Source organism: Culex quinquefasciatus, chromosome 3 (genome assembly GCF_015732765.1).
Source record: "Culex quinquefasciatus strain JHB chromosome 3, VPISU_Cqui_1.0_pri_paternal, whole genome shotgun sequence".
NCBI lineage: Eukaryota > Metazoa > Arthropoda > Insecta > Diptera > Culicidae > Culex > Culex quinquefasciatus.
The window spans coordinates 1,145,495-1,161,206 of NC_051863.1; the positions used below are offsets into that span (position 1 = coordinate 1,145,495).

Here is a 15,712-nt window from a genome sequence, read left to right on the forward strand (position 1 = left end):
TCAATATCTGAAAAGGTCCAATAAACCTAGGGAAATCCGTAGGTTATGCGGCCATTAACAAAAAATAGATTTTGACCCCTTCCCTCCCACAGCAAAATTATTTTTTTTACCTTTTTGCTTCTAGCTTATCACTTTAATTGACCAAAATAAATTATATTTTAAAGGCTGACAAAAAACTATCTTCATTTACTATTGCAGATTGAATTAGGTTGAAATACAAATCCCCAATAATTTTTATTTTTATTATTCCGGTTATTATTTTTTTTCTGGTGTTTGGAACCAGAAACAAAAAAAAATATTATCGTTTATTGGACCTGTTTAAAAAAAACTCGAGAAAAAATTGAAATTGTATGATTTTTGAGTTTTAAGTTAAAATTGTGTTAAAATTTAAGTTTTAATATTACGACACAAATTTCAACACATATTTTTTTATTAATTTAACCAAAAAATCCTAATTTTATTTTTGAGATCTCTGATTTTTTTTTTAATTTAATAAATTTTCAATTCTACTCCAAGCGAAACTTATTTGACGTGGAGATTTTCCCTGGTTCTGTAGAAAAAGTCGAGCATCAACAACTCCCGCTATCAATTTCTGGGCAACTTTAATTTGGATAAGAATCGCATAAACATGATGAAATACAGTATGCAATCCGCTTAAATCACCAAGCGAAGCAAAAAGAATTTCACATTTTTTTTTATTTGTTATTTCAAGAGTTCATAAATTAAATGAGTTGTATCGACCAAATAAAATAACAGACCTAATTTTGAGGTTAATGTTGCCATAAGAACCAACGAATTAAAACTCTCAAATATGAGTTTTAACTTTCAAAATTCATTTTAAGGCATATTATATGAGACAAGGCTGTGATTTCAAATTAGATGTAGTCAAAAGTATCTTATTTAAACTATCATTGATTTATTGCTTACTTTTTCGTTGACGACCCTGCAAAATGTTAAACGAATCAAAATAATTTTATATGTTTGCACACAGTCCCATCAAAATCTTACCCTGGTCTTCCTCTGGAAACTGCTCACTGATCCGTGCCAACGCCTCGAACGTTCTCGGTTCCCAAATGGCTAAATCCGCTAGTACTTTCCTGTAAGAAAAAGAAAAAAAAATAAAACACTCAAATCCTCCTCCTAGATAAATACAACTCACTTGTTCAACAGCACATCATTCCGGTACAACCCGTCCTGAAACGCCGGATACTGCAACCCGTGCTGCTCGCAGCCCGCATTTATCCGCTGCGTCCACAACTCGCGCATATCCAGCTTCTTCAGGGCGCGCCCCTTCGTGGCGTACGCCAACGCCCGGTGCACGCTGCGAATCGTAATCCCGTAGCAGTTCCGCGGCCGTCCCATGTAGTGCTGAAATTTTGACCATCAAATTCAATGCTTTTGCCTCAGTGTGCCCGTGTTTTGATGTCGAGTGGGAACTTTAAAGTTGCTTACCGCAGCCAGTTTGAAGATTTTGCGCTTTCGCCAGAACTCGTCCGGACCGCGCGCACGCACGAAATTCACGACCGATGTGAACACCATAATTTAAATGCCTACTAACGCGAAAAATAAGATTATTTCACGACCGCCGCAAATGTGCTCCGATTTGCACTGAGTGAAAACAACAAAGTTACGTTATGTCATCGAGAAACTCACCACAGCGACAAAGAGGAATGAGGTTTCTGAAGGGGGGGGTGAATTTTGGGTGACAGTTCGCTGCGAGCAGCGAAAGAAGCCGCATTTCTGCGCTGAAGTTGGTCGAGTGCGACGGAATTTTCGTGTTACTGGAATTTCTGGAAGACTTGTTGGCGAAACAGGAAGTGGAACGAACCGTTGACAATGGGAAAGAAGCGACAGTTCACGAACAAGCAGAATCCGTTCGCCAAGAGGAAGCGGGACTCGAAGGAGAGGGTGAGTGTTGGAAGATTGAGGTTATGTTTTTTTTTTTTCTGGGAGGTAAACAAACGGCGATGTTTTCTCTTTTGGGCAGGGTCAAACGGAATCAGTCCGGAGGGAAAAGCCGTACGAGGACATTGTGCGCAAGAATGAAAGCTTTGAGGCGTACTACAAGCATCTGAACGTATGCAAGCCGGAGGAATGGGACGAGTTTATGGGCAAGATGCAGAGCAATCTGCCGGTTACGTTCCGGATAACCGGCTCGAAGAGCCAGGCGCACACGCTGCTGAAGATCATCAAGGACCAGTTCTTCACGGAGTATCGGCGGGCGGTGGCTGAGTTTAGGGAGAGCGGGGAGGGTGTCGTGCCGGAGCCGAAGTGCCTGACGTGGTATCCGAACGAGTTTGCCTGGCAGTTGGAGTTGTCCCGGAAGGACATCCGGAGGTCGGAACCGCTTTACAAGCTGCACAATTTTCTGATTGCTGAGACCGGGTCGGGCAACATTAGTCGGCAGGAGGCTGTTTCGATGATTCCGCCGTTGGTGCTCTCGGTTGAGCCGCATCACAAAGTTTTGGACATGTGCGCGGCACCGGGTTCGAAGACGGCCCAATTGATTGAGGCGTTGCATGCCGGGGGTGATGCGTTGCCGACGGGCTTCGTGATGGCCAACGACATCGACAATAACCGGTGCTACATGCTGGTCCACCAGGCGAAACGCCTTGCTTCGGCTTCCTGTTTGGTGGTCAACGCCGATAGTTCGGTATTTCCGTCGTTGAAGGTCAAGAATGAAGCTGGGGAACTGGTTCCACTCAAATACGATCGCATTCTGTGCGACGTTCCGTGCTCCGGAGATGGCACCCTGCGCAAGAACCCGGATATCTGGACCAAGTGGAACATGGGCCATGCGTGCAACCTGCACGGACTTCAGTACAGAATCGTTAAACGTGGCGCGGAACTGCTCGAAGTGGGCGGCAAACTGGTCTACTCGACCTGCTCGCTGAATCCGATCGAAAACGAGGCCGTGCTGCACCACCTGCTGGCGGAGACCGGCGACGCGATGGAAATCGTCGACGCAAGTCACCTCGTTCCGACGCTCAAGCACAGCCCCGGCATGACCTACTGGGAACCGGCCACCAAGGACATGAAATTCTACAAGAGCTTCGCCGAAGTCCCGGAAAACTACCGCACCGTCATCCGACCGCTCATGTTCCCTCCAGCACCCGAGGACGTGGCCAAGTTCAACCTCGACCGCTGCATCCGCGTCCTCCCGCACCAGCAAAACACCGGCGGGTTCTTCATCGCCCTGCTCGAGAAGAAAAAGAAGCTCCCCTCGGAAGTGGAACCGTCAGAATCCGCCGCCGACGAAGTCAAAACCTGTGAAGCGGAGCCACCCCAAAAGAAGCAGAAACGCTACCACCGGGGCTTCAAAGAGGACCCGTTTGTCTTCTTCGACGGCAAGGAAGACATCTTCGACTCGATCAAAAGCTTCTACCAACTCAACGACACGTTCAACCCGCTCAACCTCCTGACCCGGTGCCGCGAGGGCAAAAAGAAAAACATTTACTTCAGCGCGGAAATCCTCCGGAACATCGTCACCACCAACGAGAACAAGATCAAGTTCATCAACCTGGGCGTCAAAGCGTTCGCCCGGTGCGACAACCGCAACATGGTCTGTGACTTCCGGCTCGCCCAGGAGGGACTCGAGAGTGTCAACGGGTTCATCGGGGCGGGGCGGAGGGCGCGCATCGTCAAGGACGACCTGATCAAGCTGCTGTCCAACAACGATCCGACCAGGCCGCCGGAGATTGAGGGGCTGAGCGAGGACACGCAGACGAACGTGACGGTGCTGGAACCGGGCAGTTGCGTGCTGGAGTATCGTGGCGAGGATGGGCTCGAGATGGACCTGGTTGGCTGGAGGGGGACAAAGTCGCTGCGGGCGTACGTCGATCAGCACGATACGGTGCACATGTTGAGGCTGCTGGGGGCGGATGTTTCGAAATATGGTACGTTGTAGCATTGGAAAAAACAAAGTTTGAAAAATTACTAATCAATTCTAAAAAATTGCAGAGAAAAACAAGTTCGAGGACAACCGGGCCGCCGAAGCGGAAGCGGAAGCTGAGGCCGAGGCAGAAGAGCAAGACGAGGTAAAGGTTGAAGTCGAGGAAGCAGCTTAGGTGATCATTTGACCTATCAAGTTTTCTTTTATAAGGATACATCCACAAACTTTGTTAGACTTAACGAAGAGTACGAAATATAATCGGTTGAATTAAAATGCGCTTTTTTCATAGACAAATCACATTATAAAACATTTTAGAGCCAACAAAAACTTGATAACTTTGATTGTTTTAATAATAAGAACCCTATCGATGTTGTAGATCATTTTGAAATGGATCAAGCTTCTCAAGTGTAGATCGAGAAATTTTGGTCTTGGTCGATCAGTCGTCCCATCGTTAAAAAGACGACAATTGCGTTTATTTTTAATTGCTGTGCTTGAATATGACCCCTTAACCACTAGTATCATAATATAGAATTAGAAAAGTAAAATTCTTAAATTTTTTTGAAAAAATAATGTTTTTTTTTATTTTTATTGCGCCTTGCAGCAATTTCTAGAGTTTTGTGTCAATCGTGCTAGGCCTAGATTTTTTCATCACACTGCTTTGCAGGACTGAGAACTGTCAACTTTGCGCACTTTGCACCTCAGTAGAGTGCTGCGGGATTATTTTCATCACAGTTGGCAAACTGAATTTCTATCACACCATCAAAACAAAACAAGTGCAATGCATCGACTTCTGACCCCAATCTAGTCACCAAGCTGTGGTGGCCGTGGCAGTTAAGTCTTGAGATGGACTGTTAAAGATTCTTGGATCGATTCTTGTAGTTGACACTTTTGGGTTTTTTTTACGGGTTATTTTTTCTTATAAGCTCGAGGCAGTTCAGTTCTTGAACGAACCTTTACTTTTTAACATAATTCCTCAACCTACAATACTACACACACTAGCAGCGAAGGGATTTGCATACCACTGCAATTAAGACAGGCTCGACAGCGCTGCGTCGAAACTGCATCAAAAATGGGTTGGATTGGAAAATGGTGGAGTTTTCTTCCGGAAAAGATTAGAAGGGAGAAACGGAATTTTATCACCGATTGCAAAGATCGGAATCTTTTGCCATTCAGGCGTCTGTGTGGTTAGTCAAGTGTCCCAGTGTCAGTCCCGTTTTCGTACTGGTCACACTCTGCATCCCGGAAAAGAAGTGCCCCGGCGGAAGTCAATAATCCGCAGGACCTCGGCAACCCATGGGTTTTGGTCGGTCCAGGCCTGTGAGTGCGTAGGGGCCATTGCCTGCATCAAAACGTCCACCATACATCTCCACCTCTGGCGGACCATCTTCACCTCTGGCGCGGAACCATCATCGTCAAGGAGGTTCCCCTCTCGGTTCAACCAGATCAGCTAGGTGCTGGGTTGGCCGATACCGTCACTTAGAGAAGACGCCTAGCCGCGCGGAAGCCCAGCAACACCCGCTCGACATCCGGCAGCGGAATCCTGCTCGAAGCAGCAACAACAGCCATCAGCCGTTATTTGACTCCAAAGATTTACCGCAAGCCAAGATGCCGGCGCAACACCACTGCATCCCGGCACCAAAGACCGCGATTCCACAGTCGGAACAAGTCGGAACACACTTTCTCTGGGCTGGACGAGCTTTCTGAACTTCCAAAAATAAATAAATAAACAGCCTGCCATAGCAACGGATATCATCGTCATCACTGTGAAGAAAAATCACTGTGATGAAAAAATACTGTGATGAAAATAATTGCGCAAGACTCTAGTAAAGTGCAAAATGCGCAATAAATGTTTGTATCATATTTTTTCAATTTGAGAATTTAGTATTGAAAATTATTTCAAATTGGCTTTAACTAAAAAAATATTAAAATTCCTGGATTTCTGGAATTTTAAATGTTTTCTTTTTTCTAAATATTAATCTGGAAACGTGGAACATCAAATTTGAATTCTGTAATCCTATTTTGTAAAATTTTAATTATGAAATGCTTCCAAATACATTTTTTTTTAATATTTCACCACTGCTATTTACCACCATCCTAATCTAGATTTTTTAAATCAAATTTTTTTTAGCTGTTGGAATTTTGACATACAGTTTTTTTCGCGAATCAAAAAAAAAATCCTCACAATACAGATAAAAATTTTGAAATTCTATGATTGCAATACAACTGGACAGGTCTATTCGCTTCGCAAGGAGACGGTGATTTTAGCGGATTGCAGCCTGGATTTCGCCATGTTAAATAATGATTTTCAAAGCCCAAGTTGCCTATGGGAATTGATAATTGGGAATTAAACCAACTCCACCTGAACCAGATTTTCACCACCATGGCAGCCGTCCATTGCCGGCCGCTCGCATCTCCACCGCGCACCAGGGACAAGGATAGGGGATTTGGAAGACGGGAAGGGTTGATGCTCCACTTTTTTAAGGGGACAACGGGAAATCTCCACGGTGTCCCCAAGTTAGTATCGCTTGGAGTTGGACGGTTTTTTGGAGGGTATATATAAGGGGTAGGATACGATCTAAGGCAAAACAACTGAAAAGGTGTTTTATAAATAAAATGCATTTAAAAAAAACTTTTTTCTATTTAACCCTCCCCCTCCCCTCTTTCTAAAATTTGAAAAACCAAGAATTAAAAAAAAACAATATAGAAACTTGTTTTCGAACTTGCATCCATTTTTTTTATAAATTTTAAATTTTTTGAGTTTGATTTATTTAAAACCTGTTTTGTTTTGATTTTTTGTTTTTTTTTTCTAATTGAATTTTCTAAATTAAACAATTTGTGTTTTATTTATTAAAATTTAAAAAAAAAATATTTCCCAATTTTTTTAATTTGAATTTTTTAGATATAAAAAATGAACAATAAAAAAATAAGGGCATCACTTACATTTATTTTTTTAAATTCGTAAACATATTTTTCTGAATTTCTTATAGTTAAGTTTTTTGTTAAACGGTTAAAAAAATGTATAAAGAATTGAAAAAAGTTCCGAATTAATTAATTTTTTGAAGTTTAGAATATTGTTTTTCATGCTTTGATTTTTTTAAGCAAGACTCGAACACATTTTTGAGTTTATGATTTTTTAATCTTTACTTTTATATATAAGTTAGCCGCCGGGCTTTCGAAGGTTACTTTTTAAAAAATTAAATTGATGGTTTGATGGCTCTACACAGACTGACCGGGAATAATTAATTTCCCTCTCTTTATTGAATCTGAAAGACACTACGTAAACTATGTTGTTGCGCCACTTTCCTGGAATCCTCGCCAGACGTCGTCACTCCAGACGTCGTCGTCGTCCTCTGGTTACAGTGTAATATGATGTGCCGCTGCACACGGCGCATGCTGACGTTGTGATTATTCGATGTTCGCGGTTTCTAGCTGAAACCGCGTGAATGGTTTGGTAACTACTCCATCCTTAGAGAAGATTCGGCCCGAATCTTTATTTGAATGTTGACTTATGGATGCTGAAACGGGATCATTGGATTCAAGGTTGTTTTCCACAGTAGCTGCTGATTTTGTCTTTCTTGTAATCAACCACAACAATACTATTATTATGCTACATGATAATGTTAGCATAAAACCTCCTATGGTAAAGTATTGGAGTTTTGTGTATTGTTGTTCTATCTTCTCGATATGGTTTATATTCGAGATTTGAATCTGTGAAATGTTATGCTCTTTGAAAAACCATTCTTGTTTGAATGAAATTCCTATCATAGGAATCATTGTAATTTTATGGTGTTCAACATGACTTTTACCACTAAACTTGGTGTTGTTAATGGTAATATCACAACCTTCGTATGATACTAATAATGTTCCCGTAACAGAGCGTTCTTTGATGTTACACTCTGATTTAATAGAAGTTGGATAATTTGCATCCTTTAATATTACCGTAAAATCGTTGACAACGTCAATCTGTGTGCCTCCCTGGTACTCCTTGAAGTTGCATCGCGCTGGGGTTCCTCTCAATGCGTTCGAAATGCATTTATCTTCGCTTATGTCTTTCAGATTTTTGAATTACAAATTTTGTATTTCTCAATAGTATAACATGGTATTTGTGACACAAAAGATTTTGTTCCATTTGTTATAACACTTTTGTAATCAAATGTTATTATTGAATTATTTTTAGGAGAAGCTCAATATTAATGAAGTCGTATTCAAATGGTTCAAAATTTGGAACTTTAATAACAAATATTATTGAATGATTTTTATGGAAAACTTCTAAACCGAGATATTCATAAATTTGGTCAAGACTACTAATTGTAATGTTTTGATCGGTCAATATTTTTCAAATGTTTCCATTTCATTTAGAGAGATAATATTCTTGCAAATGATACCTAATTTAGCTAACTGCACTGACTCTACTAAATCATTGATTTCTTGATCCAAAAACTGAATGTTAAATAATAGTTCGAAGAGGTTTTGTTTCCAAAAGTAATCAGATTGGATTGTTTTTATTGATTTGAATTGAAATTTCTTTTAAAATTTTGATTTGCTGCTCATTCAAGTGTTTAGTTATTTCATTTAACTTTGATTGAAGTCTATCATTTATTATTATTTGACGATTATTGCTTTCAATCAAGTAGTTAGTTTTAGTTTTTGTTATATCAAGTTGTTTGTTAATGTCATATAGGTCATTGTTGTCTAAGTTGCCAGTTATTGATTTAATAATGGTTCCTATTGGATTTACAAGTCCTCGTTTGTGTCTTGATGTCAGTGGTTTAAGGCGCTTGAAATTATCGGATAACTTCATTACCCTTCTTTCTAGAACCTTATGAAAATTTTGAGTTGAATTGTTTTTGTAAAAAATGTTCAAAGCATGTGAAATTATATCAATGTTGCTTTGAATATTCTCTACATTAACTATGTGCAAATGCAGATTTAGATTTCGGATGATTTTTGTTTTATATTCTTTGAAGGCGATGAATCCATCATTTCTGTTCAAATCCGTGATGATGATTTCGGCTAAAGTTGTCATCACGCACCTAGAAATAAAAGTTATTTGTTAATTTCTTTGGCGTCTTAATTTGGTTTTATGATGTTTTCTACCGATTTCATCAATGAAGGTTTTTCGTTGATTTTGAGCTACTTTTGTTTTATTAAATTTGTCCTTATGTTTACTTTTGACGCCTTGACGTTCTATGTAAACGGACGCAGATTCTTCGAGATTTGGTTGGTGTTCTCTGTTTTTATTAGGGTAAGATAAATCTTTTTTTTGTGTATTTTTTAGTGCTATGATAGCTTCATCATAAACTTTATCTCTGGCCGCAATTATATCAATCAATTCAGTAGGCCTCTCTTCTCCATCCCGAATTCCGTAGAAAATTTCGGTAGGTTTAAGATTGGTTGAAGAATGTATTGTATTATTGTATAGTGCCACAGAGATTCTTAACTTTTCCTTCATTGATAAATTCGCAAATTTTTCTTCGTTTGTTCGTAGTATTTCACATAAGGTTGAATGAAACCTTTCAACGATCCCATTCACCTCGCTTTTATTAGATGGTGTGTAATAAGTTTCAATGTTGAGATCTGCCAGCATTCCACGAACTTCTGTGGATTTTAACGATGGTTCGTTATCGCTCACGATTAATTTCGGTATACCGTAAAGTGAAAATAATTTTGTTAATCCTGCTCTTATATTTGGAATTGATCTTGATTTTATAGGGATTAAAATGCCAAATTTGGATAATTTGTCAATAACTGATATGAATATGTTTTGGGTACAAATAAAAATATCCAGATGATAAATGTCTAATGGTTTTTTTGGTATTGGTGTTTTGGCAAATGAAATTTTATACGGAGTCCTTTCGTATTTAGCGCGTTTGCATATTTCATAAAGCAACACGAATTTTCGGACAATTTTTTTCATGTTTGGAAAAAAGAATTTTCGAGAAATTACGGCGAGATTTTCTTCTATTCCTCGGTGTGCTCTATTATGAGTTTCTTCTATAATTTCGTCTTGTTCCTCTGGTGATTTAAGATCGATCAAAAGTTTTTGGGATATAAAAATTTTGAACATTTTTGCCCTACTAAAATAATTTTTGTAGACTGTTTGAACCGTGTTAATAACGTTTTCTGGACAGTAAATACAGTTAACCCGATTTGGATCGATTTTTGTCTTTAATATTCTTAGAATAAGGGGTACGCCGAAAGTAACTTTAGTTATTGTGTGTCTGAAGATTTTAGTAAAGATTTGTTCGAAATGTTCACTTTCATTTTCTCCTCTTTTAGAATAATTTGGTTAACAAAACTATTGACAGGTTTTTCAGTGCAGGGAATAAAAGCTGAGTCATCTGTATCGGCGGAATGTTGTGTTGCATCATCTGATGAGATGTCTTCTTCAGGGTTTGATGATTGTTCATTTTCATTAATGTTAACATCGTTTATTATTCTTGACAATCCATCAGCAACCACGTTTTGTTTACCAGGTCTATATTTTGGTTCATAAGAATAATCAAGTAAAGCGATCATCCATTTGCCAATCATTGATGATGATGGGTCTTTTAAATTTAAAGCATATGTCAATGGTTGATGATCTGTATAAAGAATAAACTTTCGTCCAAAAAGATATGGTCGAAAATATTTTGTTACCCAAAATATGGCAAGTAACTCTCTTTCTATAGTGGAATAATTTTCTTCGCTTTTGTTTAAGGTCCTTGACGCAAATGCTATAGGTTTATCTTTTCCTATAGGCCCCTGGGATAAAACTGCACCTAACGCATATTTTGATGCGTCAGTAGTTAATATAAATGGTTTTGAAAAATCAGGATATTGAAGAATGCTACTGCTTGACAAAATTTGTTTACATTGTTCAAAGGATTTTATAAATTGAGGGGTATGTTCAACTTGTTCACCTTTCCGTAAACATTGTGTGAGGGGTTTAGTAATTTTACTAAAATCTTGTGTAAACTTTCTGTAATACCCTATTGTACCTAAAAATTCTTTAATTTGTTTTTCTGTTTTAGGTACTGGCCAATTTTGAATAGCATCAATTTTGTCCGGGTTAGGTTTGACACCTTCATCAGTTATGACGTGACCTAAAAATGCAACCTCTTTTTTTAAAAATTCGCTTTTGTCTAATTGAATTTTGAGATTCGCTGCGCTGAGAGCATCAAAAACTTTAGATAAATTAACACAATGTTCTTCAAGGCTTGTGCTATAGACGATTATGTCGTCCATGTAAACAAAACATATTTTTCCAATTAAACCAGCTAAAACGACATTCATGTGACGTTGAAAGGTGGCTGGAGCATTTTAAGTCCAAAAGGCATCCTTGTATACTCATAATGTCCGTCTTCAGTCGAGAAGGCAGTTTTGATGATATCTTGTGGTTCCATCTTAATTTGATGAAACCCGGAGGTTAAATCTAGGGTCGTGAAATAGTGACTCCTGCCTAATTTGTCAAGGATATCACTTATGTTCGGTATCGGAAATTTGTCATCAACGGTTTTGGCATTGACTTTTCTATAGTCAACCACAATGCGCCATTTTTGTTGTCCTGAAGCATCTATCTTTTTGGGTACTACCCAAATGGGTGAATTCCACGGAGATGAAGAAGGTCTAATGATACCTTCTTTCAGCATTTTTGATATTTGATTACTTACCTCTTCTCGATGACAATATGGGTACCTATAAGATTTTGGTATACTGGTAAATCATCTGATGTTCGAATAACATGTGTTGTTCCGTTTGTTGCTGATAGTGGTTCATTATCGACGTGAAATAAATCTTGATATTCATTAATAACCTCTAAAAGTTTTTCCTTTCTTCGGTGTTTAAATGGTCAAGCCTTAGTTGATCAATAAGTTTTCTGTATCGTTCTGGTTGAAATTCATGATGATTGATTTCATCCGATGATATGATTTCAAAGTTATTAAGTTCAATTTGCATGGGATTTTGCAAAGCAAATTGTTGATCATTTTTAGAGTCATTCCGTATAGTTATAACGGCTTTATTTTCAGAAGCTTTGTAAAGACCTGAACAAATAATTAATTTTGGTAAAACTTCAAAATCCTCAAAAAAAAAGTCACCAGATTTTTCAGTAACTGGGATTTCTATGTTTAAAATTGATTGTTTTGGTATAGTTTTGCACATAATATCAGGATATTTTCTATACATTTTAAATGTTTGATTGAGAATTTGGATCGTATTCAGTTTTGAATCAATTTTGGCATCGAGGTCTTGAAGTGTTTCGTATCCAAGGAGTCCATCAAAATATTTATGAAAATCAAAAACATGGAAAATAAATTTTTTAGTCGTTAATGAAGGAAATGGATTAAAATTAACGTATTCATTAATCAAATGTTTTCCGGAAATATTTGAAACAATTGTTGGTTTTTGAAGCTTTGATGCTTTTCGTACTCTTTTTGGACTCAAATAGTTTTTATTTGATCCCGTATCAATTAACAATTTCAAATCAAATCCCTCTTGAGTTGGAAGTCTGAGGTATGGAATATAATTTCTGGATGTCAAATTTGGTTTTGAGTTAAAAGGAGCAAAAACATTTCTCGGTGGAACATTTGGCACTTGATTTAAAGCGAAATAATTTTTCGGTGGAATATTTGGAACTTGATTTGAAGTAAAATAATTTTTCGGAAATTTATAGTTTTGCATAGGCTTTGGTGGTAATTCAAATTTGCGTGAATTATTTATTCTTTGGAAATTTAATTCTTCCATGCACGCATCAATCGCATGTTTCAGATTATCGGGTCCGCGAGACCTAATATTTCCTCCTATCGGTTCTTTGAGGCCAGCTAGAAAAACGTTCAATGCATTTTGACGGTACATACCAATTCGATCTGCTCTTATATTGAGATCTTGTATCGAAACGTTAGCATGGTTTATTAGCAAAGACAAAGTATGTTGAATTTTACCATAGAAATCTTCAATTGTACCTGTTTGATACAACGAATACAATTCTCTGGTAAGAGTAAGGTTATCTCTTTTATCACTGTAGAACATGATTAAAAATTCTTTGATTGCTTCCCAATCAAGCCCAATCCCGTATAGTTCCAAAACATTATCCGCGTCATCAATTATTTTTCTTCTAATTGCCTGTAACCACATGTTGTAAAAGGAGTGTTAACACAAGGCCTCATAAAAGGCAGTAAATTTTCTACGCTTCTTATGAATGAATGTAATTTGATTGGATTACCGGTGAATTCTGGAATCGTATCAACAGCATTCGGAACTTTCATGCTGTTAACAATGTGCGCTGCTTCTTCTAATGTGCGTTGTGCTTCGGCCGCAGCTTGTTCAGCTGCAAGTGCTTGAGCAGCTTGGGCTGCTGCAGCTGCTGCTGCTGCAAGTGCTGCTTGCTCAGCATCCATTTTTAATTTTCAAAAAAAAATCAATCACTTAACGGTTTCTTCTCTTCCTTTTAATTTTTGAAACAGTCCTTTTATTTTTCACTTAACATCAACAGTTTATTTGATTGTAAAAAAAAATTACTTGATTTGTACCCAATGTTCATTTGAGTATTAATTAGATTTGTTTGTCACAAAACTCACTTAACTTAATGTTGTTTCCGTTAACAGTTCACGAAAAATTCACTTCTCTCAATATTCATTTGAGTTTCGGAATAATTTGTCCCCATTAACAGTTCACTTTAAAGTTCACTTAACTCAATATTCACTTGAGCTTGGAATAATTGATTGCCTCTTAACAATTCATGATAATCTTCAATTTAACAGTCCCCAACGGAATTCTATGCACTCAATATTCACTTGAGGCTCACGAAATTACTTACATAAAAATAAGGATGGTCTTCATGCTGTCTTTGATGATATTCGTTCACCAGCAATTGAACAGCATATCCTACCGACTGCGCCAGTTAGCCGCCGGGCTTTCGAAGGTTACTTTTTAAAAATTAAATTGATGGTTTGATGGCTCTACACAGACTGACCGGGAATAATTAATTTCCCTCTCTTTATTGAATCTGAAAGACACTACGTAAACTATGTTGTTGCGCCACTTTCCTGGAATCCTCGCCAGACGTCGTCACTCCAGACGTCGTCGTCGTCCTCTGGTTACAGTGTAATATGATGTGCCGCTGCACACGGCGCATGCTGACGTTGTGATTATTCGATGTTCGCGGTTTCTAGCTGAAACCGCGTGAATGGTTTGGTAACTTATATATTTTTTACATAAAAAATCCAAACTGTAAAATTTATTTTGTTTTTAATTTTTCAAAATTCTTTGAAAAAATATTTTTTTTTAATTTTTAACAATTTAAATTTGAATGTTCGATTTTTTTTATTTCTTAACATTTAAATATTAAAAAAATAATAATAAATTTCTAAAATTCCTTTAAAAAATGAAATTTTAATTTTTCGATTGTGAATTTCTAGATTTTATTAAAAGGTCCTGTAAAAAACTCTAGATTTGTATTTTTTTTAAATTTTATACATACATTTTTGAAGTTTAATTTTGTTATATCTAAAAAATTAAATATTCAAATAATCTAAAGTTATATTATTTAATCAATTTGAAATTTATAGACAAATTTAAGTATGAACAAAACAGTTCCGAAGTTTTAAATTGTTGTAATTCAGATTATTTTTAATGTTTTATTTTTTTTTTTTTGTTTTTTGAGCTTTCAACGGCAAGATTCGAACACATTTTGAAGCTTTTGAATTTTTATTTTTAAATTAAATAAATAATATCAAGAACAACAAAATATTAAAAACTGATTTTTTTTTCTTTATTTTTTAAATGATGAATTTTAAAAACCTTCAACAATTGAAAAAAAAAAAAACAAATCAATTAAAAAAATTCATTATTTTAAAAATAAAAAAGAAGGAAAATATTGTTTAAGATTATTTTAAATTTTGGAAGTTCTGAGTTAAAATTGTTTTAATTATAGACCAATTCTCTGAGATTTCGGTCATTCGTTTTGTTTTGTATTTTTTAATCCGATTGAAACTTTTTTGGTGCCTTCGGTATGCCCAAAGAAGTCATTTTGCATCATTAGTTCGTTCATATAATTTTCCATACAAATTTGGCAGCTGTCCATACAAAAATGATATGTGAAACTTCAAAAATCTGTATCTTTTGAAGGAATTTTTTGATCGATTTGGTGTCTTCGGCAAAGTTATAGGTATGGGTATGGACTACACTGAAAAAAAAAAATGTTACACAGTATAAAAATGTGGTGATTTTTAATGTCACTTTTTGTCACTAATACTTGATTTGCAAAAAAACACTATTTTTAGTTTATATTTTATTTTTTTATATGTTTTAGAGGACATCAAATCGTCGCCATCGTGCTAACTTGTCGTACGTGCATTTTGGGCCAAATTGAGTTAAGAACGCCATTTTGTGCAGCTCACAATGCCTCACCTTTTGACCTTCACAGATCCCCAAAATTCGATTTCAATCCTGAGATATTCACCAAAAACCGAAAAAACTCCGTGCATTTTTGTCACTTTACATATGAAAGTAGTTTAAATCTTGTCGTTCTATCTTGTCACTCCATGAAAATTGATGTAAGTGCGACAAAAGGCCAAAGGGATTTCAGGCCAGGAAAGTCAGGATGCGTTTGTCGCACGTATAAGCTAGACTACCGTAAACATTTGTAATTATAACTCGTTACTCCAGCAACCAACTTCAACCAAACTTTGGGACAATGCACAGAATGGTGAGCCAAACAAAACGTGTTTGTTATTGTTTACATTGCGTGCTCTCGTTTTTGAATATTCAAGGTCAAACATTAAAACGCGTTTTCTCGGAACGTCAAAATGGCGGGTGCGACAAGATAGCACGACGACGTCG

At 37.2% G+C, this 15,712-nt stretch overlaps 2 protein-coding genes and 1 pseudogene across 2 annotated transcripts; 1 reads left to right on the forward strand and 2 right to left on the reverse strand.

Annotated features, from left to right (window-relative positions):
• Positions 1-894: 894 nt before the first annotated feature.
• LOC6042670 (39S ribosomal protein L20, mitochondrial) lies at positions 895-1,642 on the reverse strand. The gene is made up of 4 exons (XM_001853316.2): positions 1,453-1,642; positions 1,160-1,368; positions 1,009-1,097; positions 895-943 (listed from the first exon to the last, which is right to left on the reverse strand). The coding sequence occupies exons 1-4, from the start codon at positions 1,537-1,539 to the stop codon at positions 924-926; spliced, it is 405 nt and encodes a 134-aa protein (XP_001853364.1). The 5' UTR covers positions 1,540-1,642; the 3' UTR covers positions 895-923.
• Positions 1,643-1,702: 60 nt separating this feature from the next.
• On the forward strand, positions 1,703-4,165 carry LOC6042671 (tRNA (cytosine(34)-C(5))-methyltransferase). The gene is made up of 3 exons (XM_001853319.2): positions 1,703-1,908; positions 1,988-3,896; positions 3,961-4,165. Exons 1-3 carry the CDS (start codon positions 1,837-1,839, stop codon positions 4,065-4,067), a joined length of 2,088 nt encoding a protein of 695 aa, XP_001853367.2. The 5' UTR covers positions 1,703-1,836; the 3' UTR covers positions 4,068-4,165.
• A 2,933-nt stretch (positions 4,166-7,098) lies between these two features.
• Positions 7,099-13,800, reverse strand: LOC119770716 (annotated as a pseudogene).
• Positions 13,801-15,712: the final 1,912 nt, after the last annotated feature.